General features: G+C 37.2%; 1 protein-coding gene across 2 annotated transcripts in view; it reads right to left on the bottom strand.

Annotated features, from left to right (window-relative positions):
* The window catches only part of LOC127423077 (cadherin-18-like), a 341,580-nt gene that overhangs the window by 22,711 nt on the left and 294,965 nt on the right, over positions 1-23,904 (bottom strand). For both annotated transcript variants that reach the window (XM_051667110.1, XM_051667109.1), the window contains 3 exons: positions 19,588-19,724; positions 16,458-16,579; positions 13,536-13,653 (listed from right to left, as the gene is read on the bottom strand). In XM_051667110.1, the coding sequence (XP_051523070.1) occupies positions 13,536-13,653; positions 16,458-16,579; positions 19,588-19,724 (377 nt within the window). The remainder of the gene's footprint in view (positions 1-13,535; positions 13,654-16,457; positions 16,580-19,587; positions 19,725-23,904) is intronic.

Raw genomic sequence — 23,904 nt, 5'->3', positions numbered from 1 at the left:
TATCTTTCATTTACGTACTTAGGAACTGTCATGTGTATTTTGTTGATTCATGTCTTTTATTTTGAAATGTTTAGTTCCTATTTCCCTTGTCATGTGATTTCATGTTTTCCCTCCATGTTCATGTGTCATGTTTTCATTGGTTTATTGGTTACTTGTCTTGTTAGCTTGTTATCAGTTCTGTCTGTTCATTGGTTCTTGTTCTCCCATGTCTTGTATTTAAGCCCTCATGTTTGCCACTGTCTATTGTCAAGTATTGAATGAATGTGAATGTTTATAGTCAAGTCAAGTCAAGTCAAGTCAAGTCAAGTCAAGTCAAGTCAAGTCAAGTCAAGTCAAGTCAAGTCATGTTTATAGTCAAATCATGTTTATAGTCAAGTCATAGTCAAGTTCATGTTTATGTTTTATGTTTCACGTTTGTAGTTAGGGTTATTGGTTAACACGTTTGTAAATAAACTGCACTTGGCTTCTCATCATCATCGTCTTCGTCATCATCATTGCCAGTGCCAGCATCATTACAGAATACTTGACCGACTATAAACCCAGCAGTTCGACTCATACGGCTACATCAGGGGAATCGTCCCCTGGATGATTATGTTGAAGAATTCTGCGATTTGGCCAGCCAGGTGAACTTTAATGAGGTCGCCCTCAAAGACATTTTTTGCTTTGGTCTGAGTGAGCCGATCTCCTCCTTGATGCCTGGTGGTCGCAGTTCCCTCAGCCTGGCTCAATATATCGACCTCGCCCTACAGATCATTGGTTCCACGTTCACTGTGGGGGAGGCGGATGCCGAGCCAGAGTTCCACGACATGGCCGCCGCCGAGCCAGAGTTCCACGACATGGCCGCCGCCGAGCCAGAGTTCCATGACATGGCCGCCAAACCAGAGTTCCTAGTCAGGGTCGCTGAGCTAGCACCATCTTTTTCTCCATACCACGTCACAGCAACGCCACAGCCTGCTCCATGCCATGTCACAGCAACACCTCAGCCTGCTCCATGCCACGTCACAGCAATGCCTCAGCCTGCTCCATGCCATGTCACAGCAACGCCTCAGCCTGCTCCATGCTACGTCACAGCAACACCTCAGCCTGCTCCATGCTATGTCACAGCAACACCTCAACCTGCTCCATACTACGTCACAGCAACACCTCAGCCTGCTCCATGCCGTCACAGCCACACCTGAGCAGTTGGACCTGGAGATGGTTCCCACCCTTATACCCACACTTAGTTCTCCTGAGCAGTCCCTCCGAGCCCTGGACTTCGCCTTGGCCATTGCCTCAGCTCGGTGTTCCCTTGGCTCCACTGCAGTCCTTCAGCCTGTCGGCTTTGCCGGGGTCCCTCGTCCCTCCAGCTCCTCCTTGGTCTGTCGGTCACCTGGCTCCGCTTTGGCTCTCCGATCCTCTGGCTGCGCCTCATCCCTCCGATCTGTCAGCTTCACCAGGGACCTCCTTCCGTACGGCTCTACCTTGGTCCTCAGTCCCACCGGCTCCACCTCAGTCTTTCGATCCCCCAGCTCCGCCTTGCTCCTCCGAGCCTCCAGCACCGCCTTGGTCCTCCCTGCCATCGGCTCCACCCTGGCCCTTCGAGTCTTTGGCTACTCTCCGGGCACCAAGTTCCATGGCTCTGCCCCTCGAGCCTCTCACGGCTCCGCCTTCCATGGCTCCACCCCTCAAGCCTCTCATGGCTCCACCCCCCACGGACTCTGCCCTGGTCCCATGCCCCTTGCCCTTTCTCGCCACGCCACACACCTCAAGACACCCCCCCCCCCCCCCCCCCCACAGCTCCCTACAGAACTTTGAATTTATGTCATGTTTTATGTGTGTTGTTTATGTGTTGGGGTGTCGGGAGCTGCCCCTTAGTGGGGGGGATATGTCATGTGTATTTTGTTGATTCATGTATTTTATTTTGAAATGTTTAGTTCCTGTTTCCCTTGTCATGTGATTTCATGTTTTCCCTCCATGTTCATGTGTCATGTTTTCATTGGTTTATTGTTTAATTGTCTTGTTAGCTTGTTATCAGTTCTGTCTGTTCATTGGTTCTTGTTCTCCCATGTCTTGTATTTAAGCCCTCATGTTTGCCATTGTCAAGTATTGAATGAATGTGAATGTGTATGTGCATAGTCAAGCCATGTTTATAGTCAAGTCATAGTCAAGTTCATGTTTATGTTTCACTCAGAACTTTTTTTTTTTAAGAAAAGGAGGGTCAAAATAAATGTTTGTCGTAATCAATATTATGTCACAAATGCTTGAACCAGGAATATTCTTTTAAGAAGAATTTTGTCAATCTGGCCCCAAAGTCATAAAGTGGAATCAGAATTCCTTACGATTCACATCTGGATTGAGTGTTTAGGTAAAGACAGATTTTTATTTTTCAGATTGTGGTTCTATTAATGTATGTACAAATATATGAAGACTGTCTGCACAGTATATAAGTAAAGCTCTTCCCTTCTGAGTCCCACTGGCAGGTGTTGAACAAAACTCTCTATCAATAGGAAGAAGTGTTAGAGGAAGTCAGTGTGGGCAGGCCTAAAGTTCCCGCTGTTTGCCTGAGGGTAATCCAGAGCTAAGGCAAACAATATATGTGTGTGAGTGAGTGAGAGTGAAAGAGAGAGAGACAGAGATGCCTGGAGCTCTTTTCTTCGGGAATCATAATAATGTAATCCAGACCACCAGAATTTATTTCCATGCTGCTAAATATCACACATTTAGACAAAACACTGTTTACTAATTGTGCTTCTGGACTGAATACATGCTATTAAAGCAATAGCAACATTACACAATTTAAATTACACCAGGCCCGATTCTAAATTGTGTCGGGCGCATAAAAGCACAACCAGAGTATGTGTACTACTCACAAGGCCAACTCTCTGACCAGTCCCAATTGTTTATCCAAATCATGTGGTCACATTATAACTCAATATGTTATCTTCAGACTGTATTCATTACCATCATAATCATCATCCTGTGAGGAAGTGGCTTTATCATGTTTATAATCATAATAATCATCATTATCAATGGAAAATGACTAATTTGTCCTGATTCCACTTAGTTCATAGTCTGTCTGGTTCCCTGTCCAGAAGCCCACACACTGACTGGCAACCAATACAAGAAATGCCCCTCTGACACACACTGCATATTAAAACAAGCCAGTGCAAACAAAAAACAACAACAAAAAAACATGTTGCTATAAATGCCTTCAGAAAAAGAATGAGAGTCTTTCAGAGACTGATGGGAAAATAGGAGACAGAGTGAAAAAGAGAAAAACACAGAGAAACAACTAACAGTAGGCTGAAAGAGAACTGGTGTACTTGCAAAAGAGTGAGAAATGGTGGGTGGGAAAAAAAAGGTGTATAAAGTTATTTCATATGCCATTTTGGGTACAGATTTCTGAGTCTTCAGAAGACATACGCCTTTTCCAGAAGTTTTGTGAGAGGAAAAGGCTGAAATTGAAGTCGTTATTAACTGAAAATCTTCCCCTCCGCTGCATTTAGTCTAGTTCACTTACAAGCAAGAACCAATGATGTTTTGCCGTAAAAGATGCCAATCCTGGTGTGACACGTCTATGCACTATTATTTTATTTGACCGCAAATTAAATTTGAAAGCTTCAGTGGACTTACATTTTATTTTTGTTTTTTCCCTTACACAAAGCTATCCTATGACTTCAGAAGACTTCAGAAAAGCCCTTTAACCATCAGTGACCCAAGCATTCTTGATTATGTTTTTAGGAAGCCTCTGATTATAACAATCACAATTTTTAAGTATATTTTGTTTTGAGGTGAATTTTGTGTGACTCTAAAAATCAATGGCAGTCTACTGTAAAATCTTCATTTTTAAGCACATTTTTCTTTGATGCGATTATTGTGTGACTTAAGTAAGCTGTAATATTAAATATGCAATTATTTTACCATCAAAACTGTTGTTTTGATACATTTCAGTGTTGGGCCCCATGTATTCAGATAGAAGACAAAGGCAGGCCTAACACAGTCGTAAAAAACCTAACTCAAGCCCCCACATTCCAAGTCGTAAATCTTACTGATAAAAATCATGCCAAAATCAAACAAAGGGAGTCCAAAACAGACTGCAAATCCCATGAAGCCTTGCTCACTAAAGGATCGAACTCTCAGCTCCTATTGGATGAGGCACACAACAGAACGTCCCTCAAATATGACATCATCAGGAGTTGAAATACCTCTGAAATGCTTTCGTGATTTGCTTCCAGCGACTTTGCTAGCAGTGTGTGGACGCAGTTAAACACTGCTCTCATGTGCAACCTCGTGGCACAAGGAAGTAACGTCCGACTTGAAACTGTAGCCATACAATCTCCATCTCGCTGGACGAGTTGAGATTACTCTGTGTTCCACCGAACACTCTAACGGATCCGAAGGAGACCGCTGAGCAATCCGCATCTTCATCCGTTTGCCTACAGAAGTGAAGAGATTAAAGATTTCTCTTCCATCTTCAATCAAGTCGACATTTCTGAGTTCTCCGCCAGCCCGCCGAGAATCAACAGCCGTACCGCCCGCCGACAGAGCGAGGAAACAGCCTCCCGTCATCACAAGAGCCTCAAGGAACCGGGTCAGAGTTAAAGGACGGAGGAAAACACATTCTACCTGTGTCCTCATGCGATTCAAGTAAGAGGTTTACGTCTGGGCAGAGATAGAATATTATAGTGTGTTATTCTTGTGTTTCAAGGTTTTTGCTTGTACAGTTTACAGACCGCCATGTCCGCTCATTATTAATACTCAGGGTATTAATTATCACAAATTTGTTTTGCTGTATTGTGGTCCAACCAAATTGGATTGTTGTGCAATTTTGCCATCATGGGTGAGACAGCAACTGAGTTCATCCATTAGAGTCAAATAACGCGGGACTTTTACGAGCCGTCCACCGCGTCTCTGAGTGATAAACTGACAGCTGTTTTCTCACCTACGATCGCGAAATCGGCTTTAGGGCCATCATCTCTCTCTCTCTCGTACTAACCACACACCCACACACACACACCTTATGTGTTATAGAATTATTTTTATTTCCATATCTAATCATATCACTGTTTAGTTTGTAGTTGTAAGTCGGAAGTTTATTGACTGCATTGTATTAATTATTAATTGATATTACTGCATAAATAAACTTTGTTTATATTACAAAGAGAAGTGTTTTGGTTTGTTTTGCATACACCTGTGTCATGCTGACGGGATGTCAGTGCTCGGATTCAAACCTTCATTCATTGTTTTTTTCCCGAAAATCGATATTCTTCGGATGTCGATTTTCCTAAGAAAACAATCTAATATTGAGACTGTTATACTATCTGGTTATTAGTCCCTGATTTCAGGGTGGTGCCCCGTCAATGTTAATCCTTATTAATATTCTATTGATTTTTGATAATTGATAATTATCTTTGATGATTGAATTTGAATGATAAATAAGCTAGTATTAATTTTAATTAATGTTTCATCGATGTTAACAGTTAACAATTATCTTTGATAATTGTTGATTTAAAGGATTTAAAAAAGCTAACATTGATTCTCATCAATGTTCTATTGATTTTAATAATTAATAATTATCTTTGATAATTATTAATTATTGCTAATAACCAAACTTGCTCCTAAACGTAGCACACTACATTTACTGGAGCCCCATATGAGGTTTTAATGAGTTAGATTAAATTGATTAATCTAAATATTAATTAATAACTACAGAAATAATTATTAAGTATTTCTGATAGTAACACTGATCTAAACAACCAGTAAAGCCCTACATCAGAATGTTAGCTGCTGTTATTTTTAATGAAAAATAGGTACTGTATAATTGCTGTAAACAAACGTTTTGATTATGCTACGCCCGGTCTCTGAGGGGTTAATGGTGTTTTCTGTCCTTTTTGGAGCTGGAGAGTTGTGGTAATTTTATAAAAACAAATAAATAAATAAATAAATAATAATAATAATAATAATAATACTATAAAAGCTTAGTAAAGATTTTTCAAAATTTCTCATTTTGTGTTCCATAAAAGAAGAATGTTTAGAAGAACATGAGGTTGTGAAAATTGTACTATTTCTGGGTGTGTGAATTGATGGATGTGTGAATGTGTGTGGAATTGATTAGCACAGCGATGCATCTGATATTGCGTGTTTGCATGTCTTTAGCATGTCTCTTTGTCGCCTTTGGCATCATTGTAAGCTCACTCATGAATATTACTTCTGCAATTACCCTCGGCTCCACTACAAAATCTAATCGACTAAAAAACACAATTAACTAAATATCTGTGCGAGGGTACCTGTATGCACTCTGGGGCCTTTTATCTCACATTGCTATTCAAACAGAGGAGCTGCGTTTATAAAGTAATATGTGAACAGACATTAATTAAGTCCATTTAGCCTTCCTTTCACTGTGCTCCAAATAAATTAAATGTTTTCACTGTGCTCTAATTTAATTTACAGTTTTTAGTTTTTAGTTTTTTAATTTGGCCAATTCCACTGGACATCTTTAAAGTCAAAGGTGGAAAATATAAGTCAACATTATGAGCATAAATGTTTACTTTTCACCACCAAACAGCCATTTAGATAAAGACCCCTTTGCTCTGAGCACTTGTAAAGATGGGAAAGTGGCACTATTGCTAAATTTGAAGCACTTTACAGTAGGTCTTTGCAGACAAGAAGGCTTCACTTAAACATACAGTACAATGGGTCTTGTTTACTAAGAACCCATAGGAAAGAAAAATCAAAAGAAACAAAACTGAGGACTTCAAGAGTGATGAAAAAGCAAATTCTAAAGCAATAACATTTTCGGTAACACTTTTTTTATGAAGCCCATATTTATAAAGCATTGTAAAAGCATTATACATGCATTACACTGCATTCATAATGTCTCATAATACACCTTATAATAAGTTACAACTCAAAAATAATTCTAACTACATTTATAATACATTATTAGACTTCTCCTATTTATAGTTATACTTAAGAGTATAATGCATTATAACACAAGCAACATCAAATTTTAACACAGCAGAAGCTAATAAAGCTAATTGTATAAGTGCTGTCATGCAAAAGCAGCATAGTGTCAAAAGGCTTTATGATGTGATCATATTATAAGTGGTCTTTGCCTGCTTTAAGTAAAGTTAAAAAAGCAAAATCTTATAAACAGCCATAACATAAACTTGTAACATACAATACATTATAAGTCAAACTTATACAATGGAAGTTATTTATATGTATCCAAATAAGATGCACAAACATTAAGTTCCAGTCCAGTCCAGTATAGAATCAGTTTATTAATTTTTTTATATTTTTTTTATACATGTGTGATCAACATACGTATTTGTTTCTCGAGAGAAAGTTTCTGATATATTTTAACCTTGTAGCTTAACAAGTTTTTCTTGTAATATCTCAAAATTTACATTAAAAGTTATTTTGTGCATGTGTACGTAACTTCCAGCATGACTTGTAATGTCTTATAACCACTTAGAAATATCTTACGAATGTTTATAAGAAGACATTGCTTTTGTTACTTTACTTAAATCATACCTATTATATATATATTACAAATATACACAGTAAAATACATTATAACTTCTGCACATAAAATCGGATGTCGCTTGTGTTATAATGCATTATATAATAAGGTATAACTATGAATAGGTAAGTATTACAATGTATTATAATTGTGGTTACAATTATTTATGAGAAGTTATAACATAATTTATAAGGTGTATTATGAGACATTACTAATGCATTATAATGCATTTACAATGCATTATAAATATGGGCTTCAAAGAAAGTGTTACCAGATTTTCCTCTGGGTGTGCGTAAAACATATGGGTGTGAACGTTTTTATGCATAAATTATGATTCACTAATAAGTGCACATTAGTATCAAACCATGCTCCTACTGTAATTTATTATAATCCAGATTTATCAACATTAAAAGAGGGTAAGAACAAATTTATGTGCATATATTTGCAATATGCAAGAACACTTATATGAAACACAATTATTAGTGAATAAGAACCAGTATCTCTTCAGAAACTGTGACAAAGCACACACTGACATCAACAACTAATATTTCTTAGAGGCTGCTTTTCAGACACACACACACACATTTCTGTACAAAACAGACATGACAGATGTAACAAACATAACAAATAAACTAAATCAAAGGTACAACAGCCTAAAGGGGTGTGGCAATACTTTGTTCATGCACACATTAGTCTAAATATGGGTTAAAAGAGGAAATTGTCCACATTTTACTGTGCAGTCATCTGATGCCGAGCCAGCTTACAGCATACTTATGCATCAACATTCGGCTGTTCATGCAAGTAAATAGAACAGATTTAGCTTAAAAACATAGCAAAGACGTTTTAATGGTGTATACTTTAGTTATACAGTTGTGCTGATGATGTTTAGTTGAAATAGAATATGTTTGTTTCATAACTTTTGACCACCAAGTTGTATTGATCAGTAATGAGTAATAGGAAATTCACTCAAATTACTAGTAATTCTCATATTAGATATTAATATAAATTGCATATTAGGTTACATTCATATACAATTTCACAGACATGTTGATAAAAATATGTCTTCACATGTATCACACTGGTTTTACTGTAGTTAATGTATATTCTGAAATGTCAAATAATTTCTACATTTTATTACAAATGTTATATTAATTAATAACTTTTATATTTGTCAGTTAACATGCCAAAACTATCAATCTTTTTACATATATCAATAATTAAGAACTTATTACTGACTTACAATATAATTTAAGATGTATACCATCGGGTTATTAATTATTTATAATCTTGAATTCCACTGGGTGAAAATTGACCGGCGAATGCAAAATGTGTTTTAGAACGCAATAAAAAGAACAACAGTTTAAAAAGTTTTGAGAACTGTGTTCTGTTCTATCCATTGTGCACCATCTTGCTTTTTTAGTGCAAGACCGTGTTTGGTCTGAATGGCCCCTTGGACTGGTAAATAGTGGCGTGTCCCAATGGACAGAGATTACAGAGTGAGAAACAGTGGGATATAAAGAGAGAGACTTCCAGTGAGTACTTGGGTAAACTCCAGACTGCAGTGGGCTTGATAGAAAAGGAGTGAAACTTGTGATACTCTCTAAGCCCAAATAATTTTCTCTTCCATTTTCTCATCGATCGGCCTCTCCTACTTTCTTTTATTTTTTTTGCCACTCATGGCCCAGGCATCCTTCCAAAACCAATCTCAAACCCTAAAAACCATACGAGGTGGGTTCTGAGTTCCAATACCCTACTGGAGTCCAGAGCTTGACCTGAGAACAGCACATCTAGGATAAGGGCTCCCTGCTGAAAAAAAATATATAAATAGGTCTTAGCTGGTTAATATGGTCTCAGAGCTAAAAACCATCTGAGCACCAGCTTGAGTAGACTCGGAGGTCATCTTAAACCATCTAAGACCAGCCAAGACCTAGCTTGACCATCTTAAAAGTGCCCAAAACCCCTCAAAAACCAGGCAACTGATCAGCAAGACCAGCCATGGAGACCAGCTAAAACCAGACAAATAGTGGAAAAAAAAAAAAAAAAAAAAAAAAATACAATATATATATATATATATATATATATATATATATATATATATATATATATATATATATATATATATACAGGTGCATCTCAATAAATTAGAATGTCGTGGAAAAGTTCATTTATTTCAGTAATTCAACTCAAATTGTGAAACTCGTGTATTAAATAAATTCAGTGCACACAGACTGAAGTAGTTTAAGTCTTTGGTTCTTTTAATTGTGATGATTTTGGCTCATATTTAACAAAAACCCACCAATTCACTATCTCAAAAAATTAGAATACATCATAAGACCAATAAAAAAAACATTTTTAGTGAATTGTTGGCCTTCTGGAAAGTATGTTCATTTACTGTATATGTACTCAATACTTGGTAGGGGCTCCTTCTGCTTTAATTACTGCCTCAATTTGGCTTGGCATGGAGGTGATCAGTTTGTGGCACCGCGGTGGTGGTATGGAAGCCCAGGTTTCTTTGACAGTGGCCTTCAGCTCATCTGCATTTGTTGGTCTCTTGTTTCTCATTTTCCTCTTGACAATACCCCATAGATTCTCTATGGGGTTCAGGTCTGGTGAGTTTGCTGGCCAGTCAAGCACACCAACACCATGGTCATTTAACCAACTTTTGGTGCTTTTGGCAGTGTGGGCAGGTGCCAAATCCTGCTGGAAAATGAAATCAGCATCTTTAAAAAGCTGGTCAGCAGAAGGAAGCATGAAGTGCTCCAAAATTTCTTGGTAAACGGGTGCAGTGACTTTGGTTTTCAAAAAACACAATGGACCAACACCAGCAGATGACATTGCACCCCAAATCATCACAGACTGTGGAAACTTAACACTGGACTTCAAGCAACTTAGGCTATGAGCTTCTCCACCCCTCCTCCAGACTCTAGGACCTTGGTTTCCAAATGAAATACAAAACTTGCTCTCATCTGAAAAGAGGACTTTGGAACACTGGGTAACAGTCCAGTTCTTCTTCTCCTTAGCCCAGGTAAGACGCCTCTGACGTTGTCTGTGGTTCAGGAGTGGCTTAACAAGAGGAATACGACAACTGTAGCCAAATTCCTTGACACGTCTGTGTGTGTTTGATGCCTTGACCCCAGCCTCAGTCCATTCCTTGTGAAGTTCACCCAAATTCTTGAATCGACTTTGCTGGACAATCATAAGGCTGCGGTTCTCTCGGTTGGTTTTGCATCTTTTTCTTCCACACTTTTTCCTTCCACTCAACTTTCTGTTAACATGCTTGGATACAGCACTCTGTGAACAGCCAGCTTCTTTGGCAATGAATGTTTGTGGCTTACCCTCCTTGTGAAGGGTGTCAATGATTGTCTTCTGGACAACTGTCAGATCAGCAGTCTTCCCCATGATTGTGTAGCCTAGTGAACCAAACTGAGAGACCATTTTGAAGGCTCAGGAAACCTTTGCAGGTGTTTTGAGTTGATTAGCTGATTGGCATGTCAAAATATTCTAATTTTTTGAGATTTGGTGGGTTTTTGTTAAATGTGAGCCAAAATCATCACAATTAAAAGAACCAAAGACTTAAACTATATATATATATATATACAGGTGCATCTCAATAAATTAGAATGTCGTGGAAAAGTTCATTTATTTCAGTAATTCAACTCGTGTATTAAATAAATTCAGTGCACACAGACTGAAGTAGTTTAAGTCTTTGGTTCTTTTAATTGTGATGATTTTGGCTCACATTGAGAGCAAGTTTTGTATTTCATTTGGAAACCAAGGTCCTAGAGTCTGGAGGAAGGGTGGAGAAGCTCATAGCCCAAGTTGCTTGTTAAGTTTCCACAGTCTGTGATGATTTGGGGTGCAATGTCATCTGCTGGTATTGGTCCATTGTGTTTTTTGAAAAGCAAAGTCACTGCACCCGTTTACCAAGAAATTTTGGAGCACTTCATGCTTCCTTCTGCTGACCAGCTTTTTAAAGATGCTGATTTCATTTTCCAGCAGGATTTGGCACCTGCCCACACTGCCAAAAGCACCAAAAGTTGGTTAAATGACCATGGTGTTGGTGTGCTTGACTGGCCAGCAAACTCACCAGACCTGAACCCCATAGAGAATCTATGGGGTATTGTCAAGAGGAAAATGAGAAACAAGAGACCAAAAAATGCAGATGAGCTGAAGGCCACTGTCAAAGAAACCTGGGCTTCCATACCACCTCAGCAGTGCCACAAACTGATCACCTCCATGCCAAGCCGAATTGAGGCAGTAATTAAAGCAAAAGGAGCCCCTACCAAGTATTGAGTACATATACAGTAAATGAACATACTTTCCAGAAGGCCAACAATTCACTAAAAATGTTTTTTTTTTTATTGGTCTTATGATGTATTCTAATTTTTTGAGATAGTGAATTGGTGGGTTTTTGTTAAATGTGAGCCAAAATCATCACAATTAAAAGAACCAAAGACTTAAACTACTTCAGTCTGTGTGCACTGAATTTATTTAATACATGAGTTTCACAATTTGAGTTGAATTACTGAAATAAATGAACTTTTCCACGACATTCTAATTTATTGAGATACACCTGTATATCCTTTTTTTGTGTGGCTATATTGTCCAGGCCTACCAGGAATGAGAACAGTCTCCATGGTAACCTTCAGCCGGCAGGCATCTGTGTGAGTATTGCATTAAGGCCGTTGGTTCAGGAGTTTAGGGAGCTGGTAATTCGTTTGACAGCAACAGGGACTGAACTACTGTGTGCGGTTAGACCAATAATCCCTCAAATGGAATACGAGCTCTTTCTGACAGTGAGGAACAGTGAAGGGGGGAAACAACCAGGCCGACTTGAGCTGCATTTTGGAAGTGCTTTAAAGTATGGTGGCTCCAACAATTGCTTTAAAGTTCACACGAGGTGCCAATGACACAAAGGAAGTGCTAAGAAGATTAAAAGTGCCAGGGTTCATACATACAATCCAAACAAAATGACACTTCGAGAAGAACCTCTACCGAACAACCAATATTTTCTTCCCATAGGATGAGGTGCCAAAGTAACAGCACGTCAAGTTACAATGATGATTGCGAACCCATCAACATGCAACAGCATTTGCAACCCATTTTACATCCTTAATCTGACATCTTATTCTAATCCATTTAGGAATACTTTCTGTACATTTTTTACCACTCGAGCACATTTTACAGAAAACTTCACAGTTCATAAAACATCTATAATGAATTTTATGAGACATTCTGTTGATGTCTGTAAGATGAAAAAAAAAAAAAAAAAAAAAAAATATATATATATATATATATATATATATATATATATATATATATATATATATATATATATATATATATATATTCTTCACATCATGGCACCCTCTTATAAATGGCAAAAACACACTGACAACAAGACCACACAGGTTCTGTAATCAATGTTATGGTGATATTGATTATTGGAATGCCAATACAGCTCATTGATTTAACTTCTCAGTCGCACTATTAATCATGCATAAGAGATTTTACCACTGCCTGCATGTAAACTGTCATCAATAGTCTCACTTAAGCATGCAGCCTACATTTAATTATCTTTTGTTTTTGTTTAGTTTTTTGCGAATATGTTAGCTCAAAGCTGAAGTGTGCATCTTTTTTCTATTTTAAATGAACAGTTCCCACAAATAATGAAAATTCTGTCATCGTTTATTCACCCTCATGTTGTTCCAAACCTGTATGTTTTCTTTCTTTCATGGAACACAAAAGGAGATGTTAGGCAGAATGTTAGCCTCAGACACAATTAATATTTATTGCTTTTTTACTATACATTGGAGGTGAATGGTGACTGAGGCTAACTTTCTGCCTAACATCTCATTTTGTATTCTAAGGAAAACAGAAAGTCATTTGAGTTTGGGACAACGTGGGGGAGAGTAATTGTAATTGTCAACTTTTTCAGGCCTGGAAAACATATTTCCTGATACTTGACTGAGGAATCCGTGACCCATGCTTGTACACATAAAAACATATACAACATGAAATCATTGCATACCTTCATTGTCTTTAATTGTAAAGTTGGGGTTAACAGGAATTCCTCCTGGAAAAGAGAAGGAAAATCCCTTTCCGTTGGCAAAATCATCTTTATCCACAGCAGTGATGGTCTGAATGATCTGCCATCAACAGAAAAGAAGAGGGTAAACAAAACATAATTTGTCCATTAGGTGTCAATAGGAAATTCAGCCTATTATTAGTCAAAATGACTTTTGGAATTAGTGCATAAAAAAAATATAAAATATATATATATATATATATATTTGAATGCAATTGTAGTTTTTTTTTTTTTTTTTTTTTTTTAAATGGATATAATAAAATGTTTTAAACAATACATTATTTGTTTTCATGGAATATTACAGATAAATGGGTACATTTTATTATTGATTTAATTATTTATTGTACATTTAATCACTGGTTTAATTATTGATTTATTTATTGCATTTAGAGTATTTTGGGCCTCCATATACACTCACTGAGAACTTTATTAGGAACACTATGGTCTTAACAAAGTGCCAGACATGGTATTCTGCTGTTGTAGCCCATCTCCTTCAAGGATCGATGTTTTGTGCATTCTGAGATTCTATTCTGCTCACTACAATTGTACAGAGTGGTTATCTGAGTTACCGTTGCCTTTCTGTCAGCTCAAACCAGTCCGGCCATTCTCCATTGACCTCTCTCATCAACAAGGCGTTTCCGTCTGCAGAACTGCCCCTCACTGGGTGTTTTTTTGTTTTTGACATCATTCTGAGTAAACTCTAGAGACTGTTGTGTGTGAAAATCCCAGGAGATCAGCAGTTACAGAAATACTCAAACCAGCCACTGGCACCAAAAATCATGCCACAGTTTAAATCACTGAGATCACATTTATTCCCCATTCTGATAGTTGATGTGAATATTAACTGAAGCTCCTTACCCGTATCTGATGATTTTATGCATTGCACTGCTGCCACACGATTTAGATAGTTGCATGAATAAGTAAGTGTATAGATCTTCTAATAAAGTGCTCAGTGAGTGTATATCTGCTCTCTATCCCTGCTCTGTATTCTATCAGCATTGGCCACAAAGCCCAAACTGGTTGACTACAGTACTACTGATTAGTGCTGGTCTGGTCTGGTTAGAGAACCAACATAGCCTAGTCTCTCTTGACCAGCAAAACGTAGTTTTCTCAGCTTGGAATTAGTTTTTTTGGCCTTTCTAGTGGAGCTAGTCAACCAATTTAGTCTTGCAGGTTAAGGTAGTTAAGCTGCCTGGCTGGGATACCAGCACATCTGCATCCTGAAAAACACATATTATGCTGGTGACCAACCATGCGGGTCTTCTCAGCAGGGTACAACTCTTACATCTTCTCCCAAATGTGGTTTTATTGCAATGTGGAAATTCAGGCTCAGAATCAAGTTTTTCTTTATTCTTTGTTGTTTTTTCCCCCTCTCTGTTCAATTCTTCTGACATTTCTGCTGGCATCTCAGCAGTTCTTGTAAGCAGAGTGCTTTATGTGTTAAAACCAGCTGGTTTGTGGGTTTGTGTTGTCCTGGCAACCCAATAGGCATTTTGTTTCCTTCAGTGCTGTCCATTATGAGTTCATCATTACTCCCTGCAAAAGGTAAATACCCTCAAATTGTATTTCTTGCTTGTGGGAAGCCAGAAATGGTAAAAGATAAACTTCACAATGTAATTTGTTTAGGTTAATACTTGTAAATTATACACAATGTTTTGTTAATATTATCAGTATACTGTAATTATTACTTTATTATTTTGAAAATGTTATACTGTTCAAAGGTTTACATTCCTTACATTTCTTATGCTTTTTCTTTATGCTTTTATTTTTAGTAGTAATGGTTAATAGTATGCATAGTTCCAGCCTACATATTGTTAATTAAAATGTGATTTAATTTATTATTATTTTAGTTTATTATTAATATTTTTATAAATTAATCAGGAATAATGGAATTGCTATTCAAAGAAATTCAACATAGTCCAACACAAATTTTGTGACAGAACATTAATAATTTATCTTTTATTTGGAATAATTATGCATATTTATTCATATGTTTTCATACATTTAATTTTAATAAAATACCAATATCCTCCTTATATTGTTTTCTGAAAACTATATAATAAATTATATATTTATAAATTATTATAATAAATATTCATATCAAAATGTTAATCTATTTATTAAATTTAAAATGCATAATAATAATAATAATAATAATAATAATAATAATAATCATAATAATAATAATGTTTTACTATAATAAAGTTTATTTTATATAGTGCCTTTCTGCAAACTCAAGGTCACTTTACAAATTCCAACATGTATACAAAAAACACAAGGAGAGACATGCGTATATCTCAATTCAGATATGATGGTTCACAACCTTGGTATTTAGTGTGCAATTTGGCCCAAGACTAAGCTAATTCCATATCTGAGAAACTAACAAAGCACAGGCAACATGACAAAAAAATACATAAAATAAAAAATAAAAGCTACATACAAGATATTTTGTTAATTCAGTTTTGGTCCGTTAATGTAGAATGGTTAATTTGGTAAAATTTAATGTACAAATTTATGTTGTGGACAGAGGAAATACTGAAATGAGCTTGACCTCATTCGTCATTCTTTCTTTCATCCCTGTCTTTCTGTGGTCTGCTGGTGAAAAAACAGCATTTATAAATTAAATGGAAACATTTTGGGTAGGAAATAGGAGTGTGCTGTAGTGAGTCAGAGCCGTCACGCTTTGTTGATCAAATTCTCCGTCTCATTGAAAGATGATTAGCATTAGCCGTACCCCCTTCCATTTTTTTATATTTCTGCTTTCTCTAAATATGCACCCCATCCTACTCTCTCGCTCTCGCTCTCTGTCTCTTCCTCAGCAGTTGATGGCAGAGAATTAAGGTGTCAGGCTGCTGAGGGACTTGCCTGTCCTGGTCTGGTGCTTTCACAGATGATGAGCTCCTCATTGCTGTTGATCTTTGGAGGATTGTCGTTCACATCCAGAACCTGCACAGTGACGGGCACATGGCTCTGAAGACTGGGGTTGTCTGAAAAATAAAGAATACATTTGAGGGTGACTTAAAAATGTCAGGAAGCCAGAATGAAAGAATATCTGAACTACAAGAAGTTTTCATGAACATCATACAAGCAGCTTACAGATAGAAGACAATGTTATAAGGAAGATACATCAATGTTTTCTTCCTTCCAATTAAATTCATCCATCCATCCATTTATCCATTCAACCATCTAACCATATTCCTTCCTTCCTTCCTTCTTTCCTTCCTTCCTTCCATCCTTCCATCGATTCAACCATATTTTCTTCCTTCCATCCATCTTTTCTTCCTTCCTTCTTTCCTTCCTTCCATCCACCCATCCATCCATCTTCCTTCCTCTCTCTCCTTCCTTCCTTACTTACTTCCTTCCTTCCTTCCATCGATTCATCCATATTTTCTTCCTTCCATCCATATGTCTTCCTTCTTCTCCTTCATCCATCCATCCATATTCCTTCCTCTCCTTCCTTCATTACTCTCCTTCCTTTCATCCATCTCCTTCCTTCCATCTTTTCTTCCTTCTTTCCCACCATCCTTCCTTCCTCTCTTTCCTTCCTTCCTTCCCTCCATCCATCCATCTCTCCATCTATCCAGCCATCCATCGATCCATCCATCCATCCATCCATCCATCTTCTCTTTCCTTCCTTATAAACATCTCTCCTTAACAAATCTCATAATGATATTGCTGAATACATTTCATAAACAAAAACATGCCAATGACCAAATAGTTTCTGATTAACAAACACAGGTTATGCAAATTCCTATACGTTTGTCTCTACAAGAACAAATTTTGGAACCATGATTTCTTAGTCAAAAGGTAGATTTGCATAAATCCCTTGATCCCTGGATGACATCCCATTAATTTTGTTTACAAATTGGCTAAATTGCCTCATAGGAATTCTCTGAATCATTTGGACCCATACTGATTAAATTAATTAGAATCAAAACACAATGAATGCAAAAAATGCTAAAATTACCAAGGTATTATAATGCTCATAAATAACAATAATTATAAACAATAATAAAATATTAAGTTTGATTACATGTTATTGATTAATTTACACACATTTTATTGAGTTGGGATCTTTTGAATGCATTTTGTATCTTTCAGACTCACTTAGCATAGTTTTTAATTGACCAATAATGACATTTTAAAATTAATAATCAGTTTATAGCATCACCTGTTCAAGTTTTTGAGGGGTAAAATCTGCTGTTACTAATATAGCATTAGATAGCTAGCTAGCTAGCTAGCTAGCTAGATAGATAGATAGATAGATAGATATAGGAGCTGCCTAAATATACTTTCTCTATTCCACTGTCACTTATTCTTTGCCTGGTCTACACCTCCTTTCATTCCTGTCACTCTTGTTGGTCACTGCTTTTAATATTTATTTCAAACCATCTTTGTGTCCTGCCTCTCATTTCCCTCTCTCTCTCTCTCTCTCTCTCTCTCTCTCTCTCTCTCTCTCTCTCACTCTCTCTCTTATTTTATACATTCTTTACACTTTTACCCTTCATTGCATCTCTGTGCAGTATTTCAGAGAATATGAGGGAAAAACAGCCCATTAAAATGTGTGTTTTATGTATTGTTTGTGAATAGATAACTTTGTGCTTTAAATCGATTTCTAGTAGAGGTGCATGTGTTAGCCATGTATCGTCTGCTAAACTGTGTTGCAGAATATCTACTCAATATAGGAGGAAAAACAGTGGGCCTTGCTCAGATGAATAACACCTAATTTCTCCCTCTGGGAATTTTCCACACTGTTGGTTATTCAACTTTAATTAAGCATAGCTGAGGGAGAACAATAAGACATGTATAACTTTGGTTTAAAACAAACAAACAAACAAAAAAACCCTTTCTTGCTCCAAAATGATTTAAAGCCAAATAGTTTGCTGCTTTACAACCTATTTCAATTGCATAATGTGCCGTATGTCAGAAATGGACACATATTCATCAAGAAATGGAAGCATAAGCGACAGTTCTCGTGGAGGACTCATGGTAGTATTACGTCATTCATTCAGTTCCGGTATCTCCTCCTATCATGATCTAGCCAATGACTTATAAGACCCACAGCTATCTTCCTACACTCGTACGGTGGGCGGCTTTCACCCACCTCCACCCCAGCACCACCAGTTTATGTCCCGTCCTGCTCTGGGGTAAGCTCCCCTGCCGTATCCACCTTCCGGCAAGATCTGATGGTTCTAGCGAGAATACTGATGCTGAACTGTTTATCAGCTATTTTTACCATGGCTTTGAACGTGCCTCATTCAATCACGTTTTAGAGCCAGATCTGTTTAACAATTCAAAATCCTCATGGAGTATAACTAGAAGTAAGCTAATAAAATAAACATAACGTCTGCCAGTTGTACAGTTACTGTTAAATGCAATAAATGTGCTTATAATTGTGAAGATGTCTTACAAGCACATAGGCCAAACGAGGTCCGGTCCCTCGCCATCCTCACTAACGAGCACTCTAACACACTTTCCCACCCACGGCGGGACGAGAAATGAACATTTCACAAGGCTTTCAATGGCAAACCATCACCATGGCAACAAACAACATACCATTAGTTTAAGAAACGCATTACTTCTCCCTCCAATGTATCTTCCATTGCATGCAACACTGTTAAATGCACACAGACATCAAAGCAACATCAATTTAATTCCATGTACACACAATTTGCAGTTTTTATGTGGCCTAAGAACATTTTGACCTATTTTTGTTCTCTTGCACGAGTGGTTGTGTTAAATATGCTAAGAGGTGCGATCTTTGATTATTAGCTCTGGATAGTTGATGTCATTGATGGCAAGAGGAGGGAAAGCAATTAAAAAAAAAAAAAAAAAAAAAAGAACAGCACTTTGTTTCTCATGATAATTATTTTTTTTTTATAATAATTTATTACGAGGCATTTATTGCTATTATTATTAAGACAATTTTATCAAAGTAATTTGCGAGTTATTAAAGTGGCAATGCTCAACCAGCAACCTAATTTCTGGTACCCACCCTCCTCTGTTGCCATGACAGTGATGTTGTGCCAGGGCGTGTCCTCTCGGTCCAATTGTTGAGTGGTTCTAATGACTCCGCTGATAGATTCAATATCGAAATACATCTCTTTGTCTTCTCTCCGCTTGATGAAATACCTAAATATAGGAGAGAAAGCATGAATATTGCATGAGCCCTTCCATCTTTCACCCCTCTACATCATTGCTTTGACATAAAGAGCAAAGACAGCTGGGATATGCATGATTATGTGAGTGTTCGTATTGCTGTACATGGCTGGGTCGTGAAACCCTGCCAATTTCAGGTGTGGCATGCCTTAGGGTCAGGTATTGTATCAATAGGCCCTCTGGTGTAGCTCAGTGACAGATCATTGTAGAAATACGCAATTAATTGTGAATGAGACCCAATAATTTAATGAAAATTTGAAACGTGAAGATGAAAAGTTGTATCTATTAATTTGGAACAAAACACTTGTTTCTGCCGTTTCTAATTAAATGTACACGTCAAGATGTTAGTCTGACAGAGTGTGTACTGTACTTAGTAATAATGGTGTCCTGTAGCTGTTTAAGTTCATATTGTTCATTCATCTTCTCTAAATGATTGATCACCCCGGCTGAAGAGGAACAGGATTTTCAGAGAGATTCATAAGCACTTTTAGCTCATAGTTATCCTCACATGCAGTATGTGCATTAATATTTCAGCTGAAATGACAACAAAAACATCTCGATAGAAAAAAAAATAGCATTTTCTTTAGACAATGTAAGCTAGGATGCTCTGGGTGTTTGCTTTGGCATTGCTAGAGAGCTCTGAGGTGTTGCTAGGGCATTACTATGCAGTTGCTTGGGTGGTCTGGGTGGTTGCTATGGCATTGTTTTGCTAGGGTGTTCTGGGTGGTAGTTGCTTGCAGGTCAAAAGAGCCCACACCCAAGTCTCTGTGATATTGTATTCTCTACAAATGTCTTGTTTTGCTTGTTTTATCATCTGGTAGATCAAAATCCTAAATCCAAATGCATAGAAAAGACCTCTCCTCAACAAGCCATATGATTTGAGGTATTATTAATGTCCATAGCACAAACACTGCAGGATAAGTTGCATGCCGATATGTAATAGGCCTACTTAAGTTTGTAAAGAATACATAGTAACACTTTATTTTAAAGGAATATTCCAGGTTCAATGCAAGTTAAGCTCAATCAACAGTATTTGTGGCATAATTTTGATCACTAAAAACAATAATTTTAGACTCGTCCCTCCTTTTCTTTAAAAAAAGCACAAATCTGGGATACAATGAGGCTCTTACAATGGAAGTGAATGGGGCTAATCCGTTTTAAAAGTATAGCCACAATACATCAACAATATGTGTGTTAACATGATTTTAGTGTGATGAAATTGCGTACTAACCTTTTCTATGTAACGTTATAGCCAATTTTACAACTTTGTTGCAATGACGATGTAATGTCAACAAACCCTAAAATGACTGTAAAAATTATGATTTAAACAACTTTAAAGCTCAAATAATACAAGAGTTTTAACAGATTAATTAATGTAAGTGCTTTTATAAAATTATAAGCTTCACATTTCTGCCTTTAAACTCTACAAAAATTGGCCCCCTTCACTTCCATTGTAATTACAGTGAGGCATTTTTGCTTTTTTTTAATTTTTTTTTATAAAAGGAGGGTAGGTCGAAATTCATTTTTGTGGTAATCAGCATCATGCCACAAATGTTGTCAATTGAGCTTAACTTGTATTGAACGCGGAATATTCCTTTAAGGGTCCAAAATAATGAACTAGTTAATCATGAAAAAAAAATAAAAAAAATTAAAAAAAATAAAAAAAATAACTGAGTGTAGAGTAAAGCTGTCTTAGCCATAATTTACAACTTATCAAACGTCTTATTTTTGTGTAGAAAGTAATGTCATTAATGCTCAATTTCAGAGATCCATTAAAAGTCAAGTTTACTAAACAATATTAAGCCGGCTAATTAGTATTGTTTTTACAAAGCTGTTACTAATAAATTACTAAAACATTTGGTAACATTTTATTTTAGGGATCATAAATTAAACAGTAATTCATGATTAATAATTACACTTGTAAGTGACTATTTATGGACTAGTTTGGCATTATAAAGAATTTATCAAGCTTTTATTGGCTGATTTCTTATTCTTGCTTTATAGGCCATTTACAGTTGCTTTTGCCATAACAATGAATTTATTAGCTGAAAACATAACACATCAACAGCTAATATGATTCAAAGATGTACTTTACTTACACTTAGTTATACACTATATTGCCAAAAGTATTCGCTCATCTGCCTTTAGACGCATATGAACTTAAGCGACATCCCATTCTTAATCCATAGGGTTTGATATGACGTCGGCCCACCCTTTGCAGCTATAACAGCTTCAACTCTTCTGGGAAGGCTTTCCACAAGGTTTAGGAGTGTGTTTATGGGAATTTTTGACCATTCTTCCAGAAGCGCATTTGTGAGTTCAGACACTGATGTTGGACGAGAAGGCCTGGCTCGCAGTCTTCGCTCTAATTCATCCCAAAGGTGCTCTATCGGGTTGAGGTCAGGACTCTATGCAGGCCAGTCAAGTTCTTCCACACCAAACTCGCTCATCCATGTCTTTATGGACCTTGCTTTGTGCACTGGTGTGCAGTCATGTTGGAACAGGAAGGGGCCATCCCCAAACTGTTCCCACAAAGTTGGGAGCATGGAATTGTCCAAAATCTCTTGGTATGCTGAAGCATTCAGAGTTCCTTTCACTGGAACTAAGGGGCCAAGAACCAGCTCCTGAAAAACAACCCCACACCATAATCCCCCCTCCCCCAAACTTCACAGTTGGCACAATGCAGTCAGACAAGTACCGTTCTCTTGGCAACCGCCAAACCCAGACTCGTCCATCAGATTGCCAGATGGAGAAGCGTGATTCGTCACTCCAGAGAACGCATCTCCACTGCTCTAGAGTCCAGTGGCGGCGTGCTTTACACCACTGCATCTGACGCTTTGAATTGCACTTGGTGATGTATGGCTTGGATGCAGCTGCTCGGCCATGGAAACCCATTCCATGAAGCTCTCTACGTACTGTTCTTGAGCTAATCTGAAGGCCACATGAACTTTGGAGGTCTGTAGCGATTGACTCTGCAGAAAGTTGGCGACCTCTGCGCACTATGCGCCTCAGCATCCGCTGACCCCGCTATGTCATTTTACGTGGCCTACCACTTCGTGGCTGAGTTGCTGTCATTCCCAATCATTTCCACTTTGTTATAATACCACTGACAGTTGACTGTGGAATATTTAGTAGCGAGGAAATTTCACGACTAGACTTGTTGCACAGGTGGCATCCTATCACAGTACCACGCTGGAATTCACTGAGCTCCTGAGAGCGGCCCATTCTTTCACAAATGTTTGTAGAAGCAGTCTGCATGCCTAGGTGCTTCATTTTATACACCTGTGGCCATGGAAGTGATTGGAACACCTGAATTCAATTATTTGGATGGGTGAGCGAATACTTTTGGCAATATAGTGTATGTTTGAGTTTTGTTGTTATTGGAACATGTGCAAAGAAAACAAACCTTCACTCATAGGGGGTCGAGTAGTCTTTAAACCTTAAATGCATGGTAATTTTCCCAAACACTCTTACATATTCGGATCTTTAGAGACCCGGCACTTATCTATCAAAAATGTATGTACAAAATGCCCAGACAGTGTAAAATAAAAAATAAATAAATAAATAAAATAAAAAATCAAGACAATTAGAAAACAATAAAATAAAATATATTTTGATATATTTTGATGTTTTATTCTTCATAAATTAAAGAGATAATGCAACAAATCAGAACAAATCAAGAACAGGATTCATTACTTTCACACTGAAATTTCATGAGAAGCAACTGGCTGTCAAACACATATTGAGCTACACATAACACATAATCTACACATGTGTAATGTATGTGGAACTTATGTGTAGCTTATGTGTATCTTATGTATATTTTCTCAGGCACTTGTTGAGTCTAAATAGATGCACAACTTGCATTATTTCAGTAGTACACCCAAATGACAATAGTCATATCATACTTTCCAGGTGTTGTACTTGCTATAAGTTTACTTCAGTGTTGTTTCTTCATCAAATAGCATTGTCAAAAGTAAATCACTGAAACATCAGTGCCACCTTGAGTGAGAAATAACATGTATATTATGTATGTGTATATGCATAAAACATACTGATAATTCATTGTTGATCATTCATTGTTGCACAGAAAGTCAACGTGATATAGTGTTTATTTGTATGAATATAGTACTCATTCTTCTTGTAATACACA

Source organism: Myxocyprinus asiaticus, chromosome 32, assembly GCF_019703515.2.
Source record: "Myxocyprinus asiaticus isolate MX2 ecotype Aquarium Trade chromosome 32, UBuf_Myxa_2, whole genome shotgun sequence".
Taxonomy (NCBI): Eukaryota; Metazoa; Chordata; class Actinopteri; order Cypriniformes; family Catostomidae; genus Myxocyprinus; species Myxocyprinus asiaticus.
This window is presented reverse-complemented; position numbering and strand designations above follow the sequence as displayed.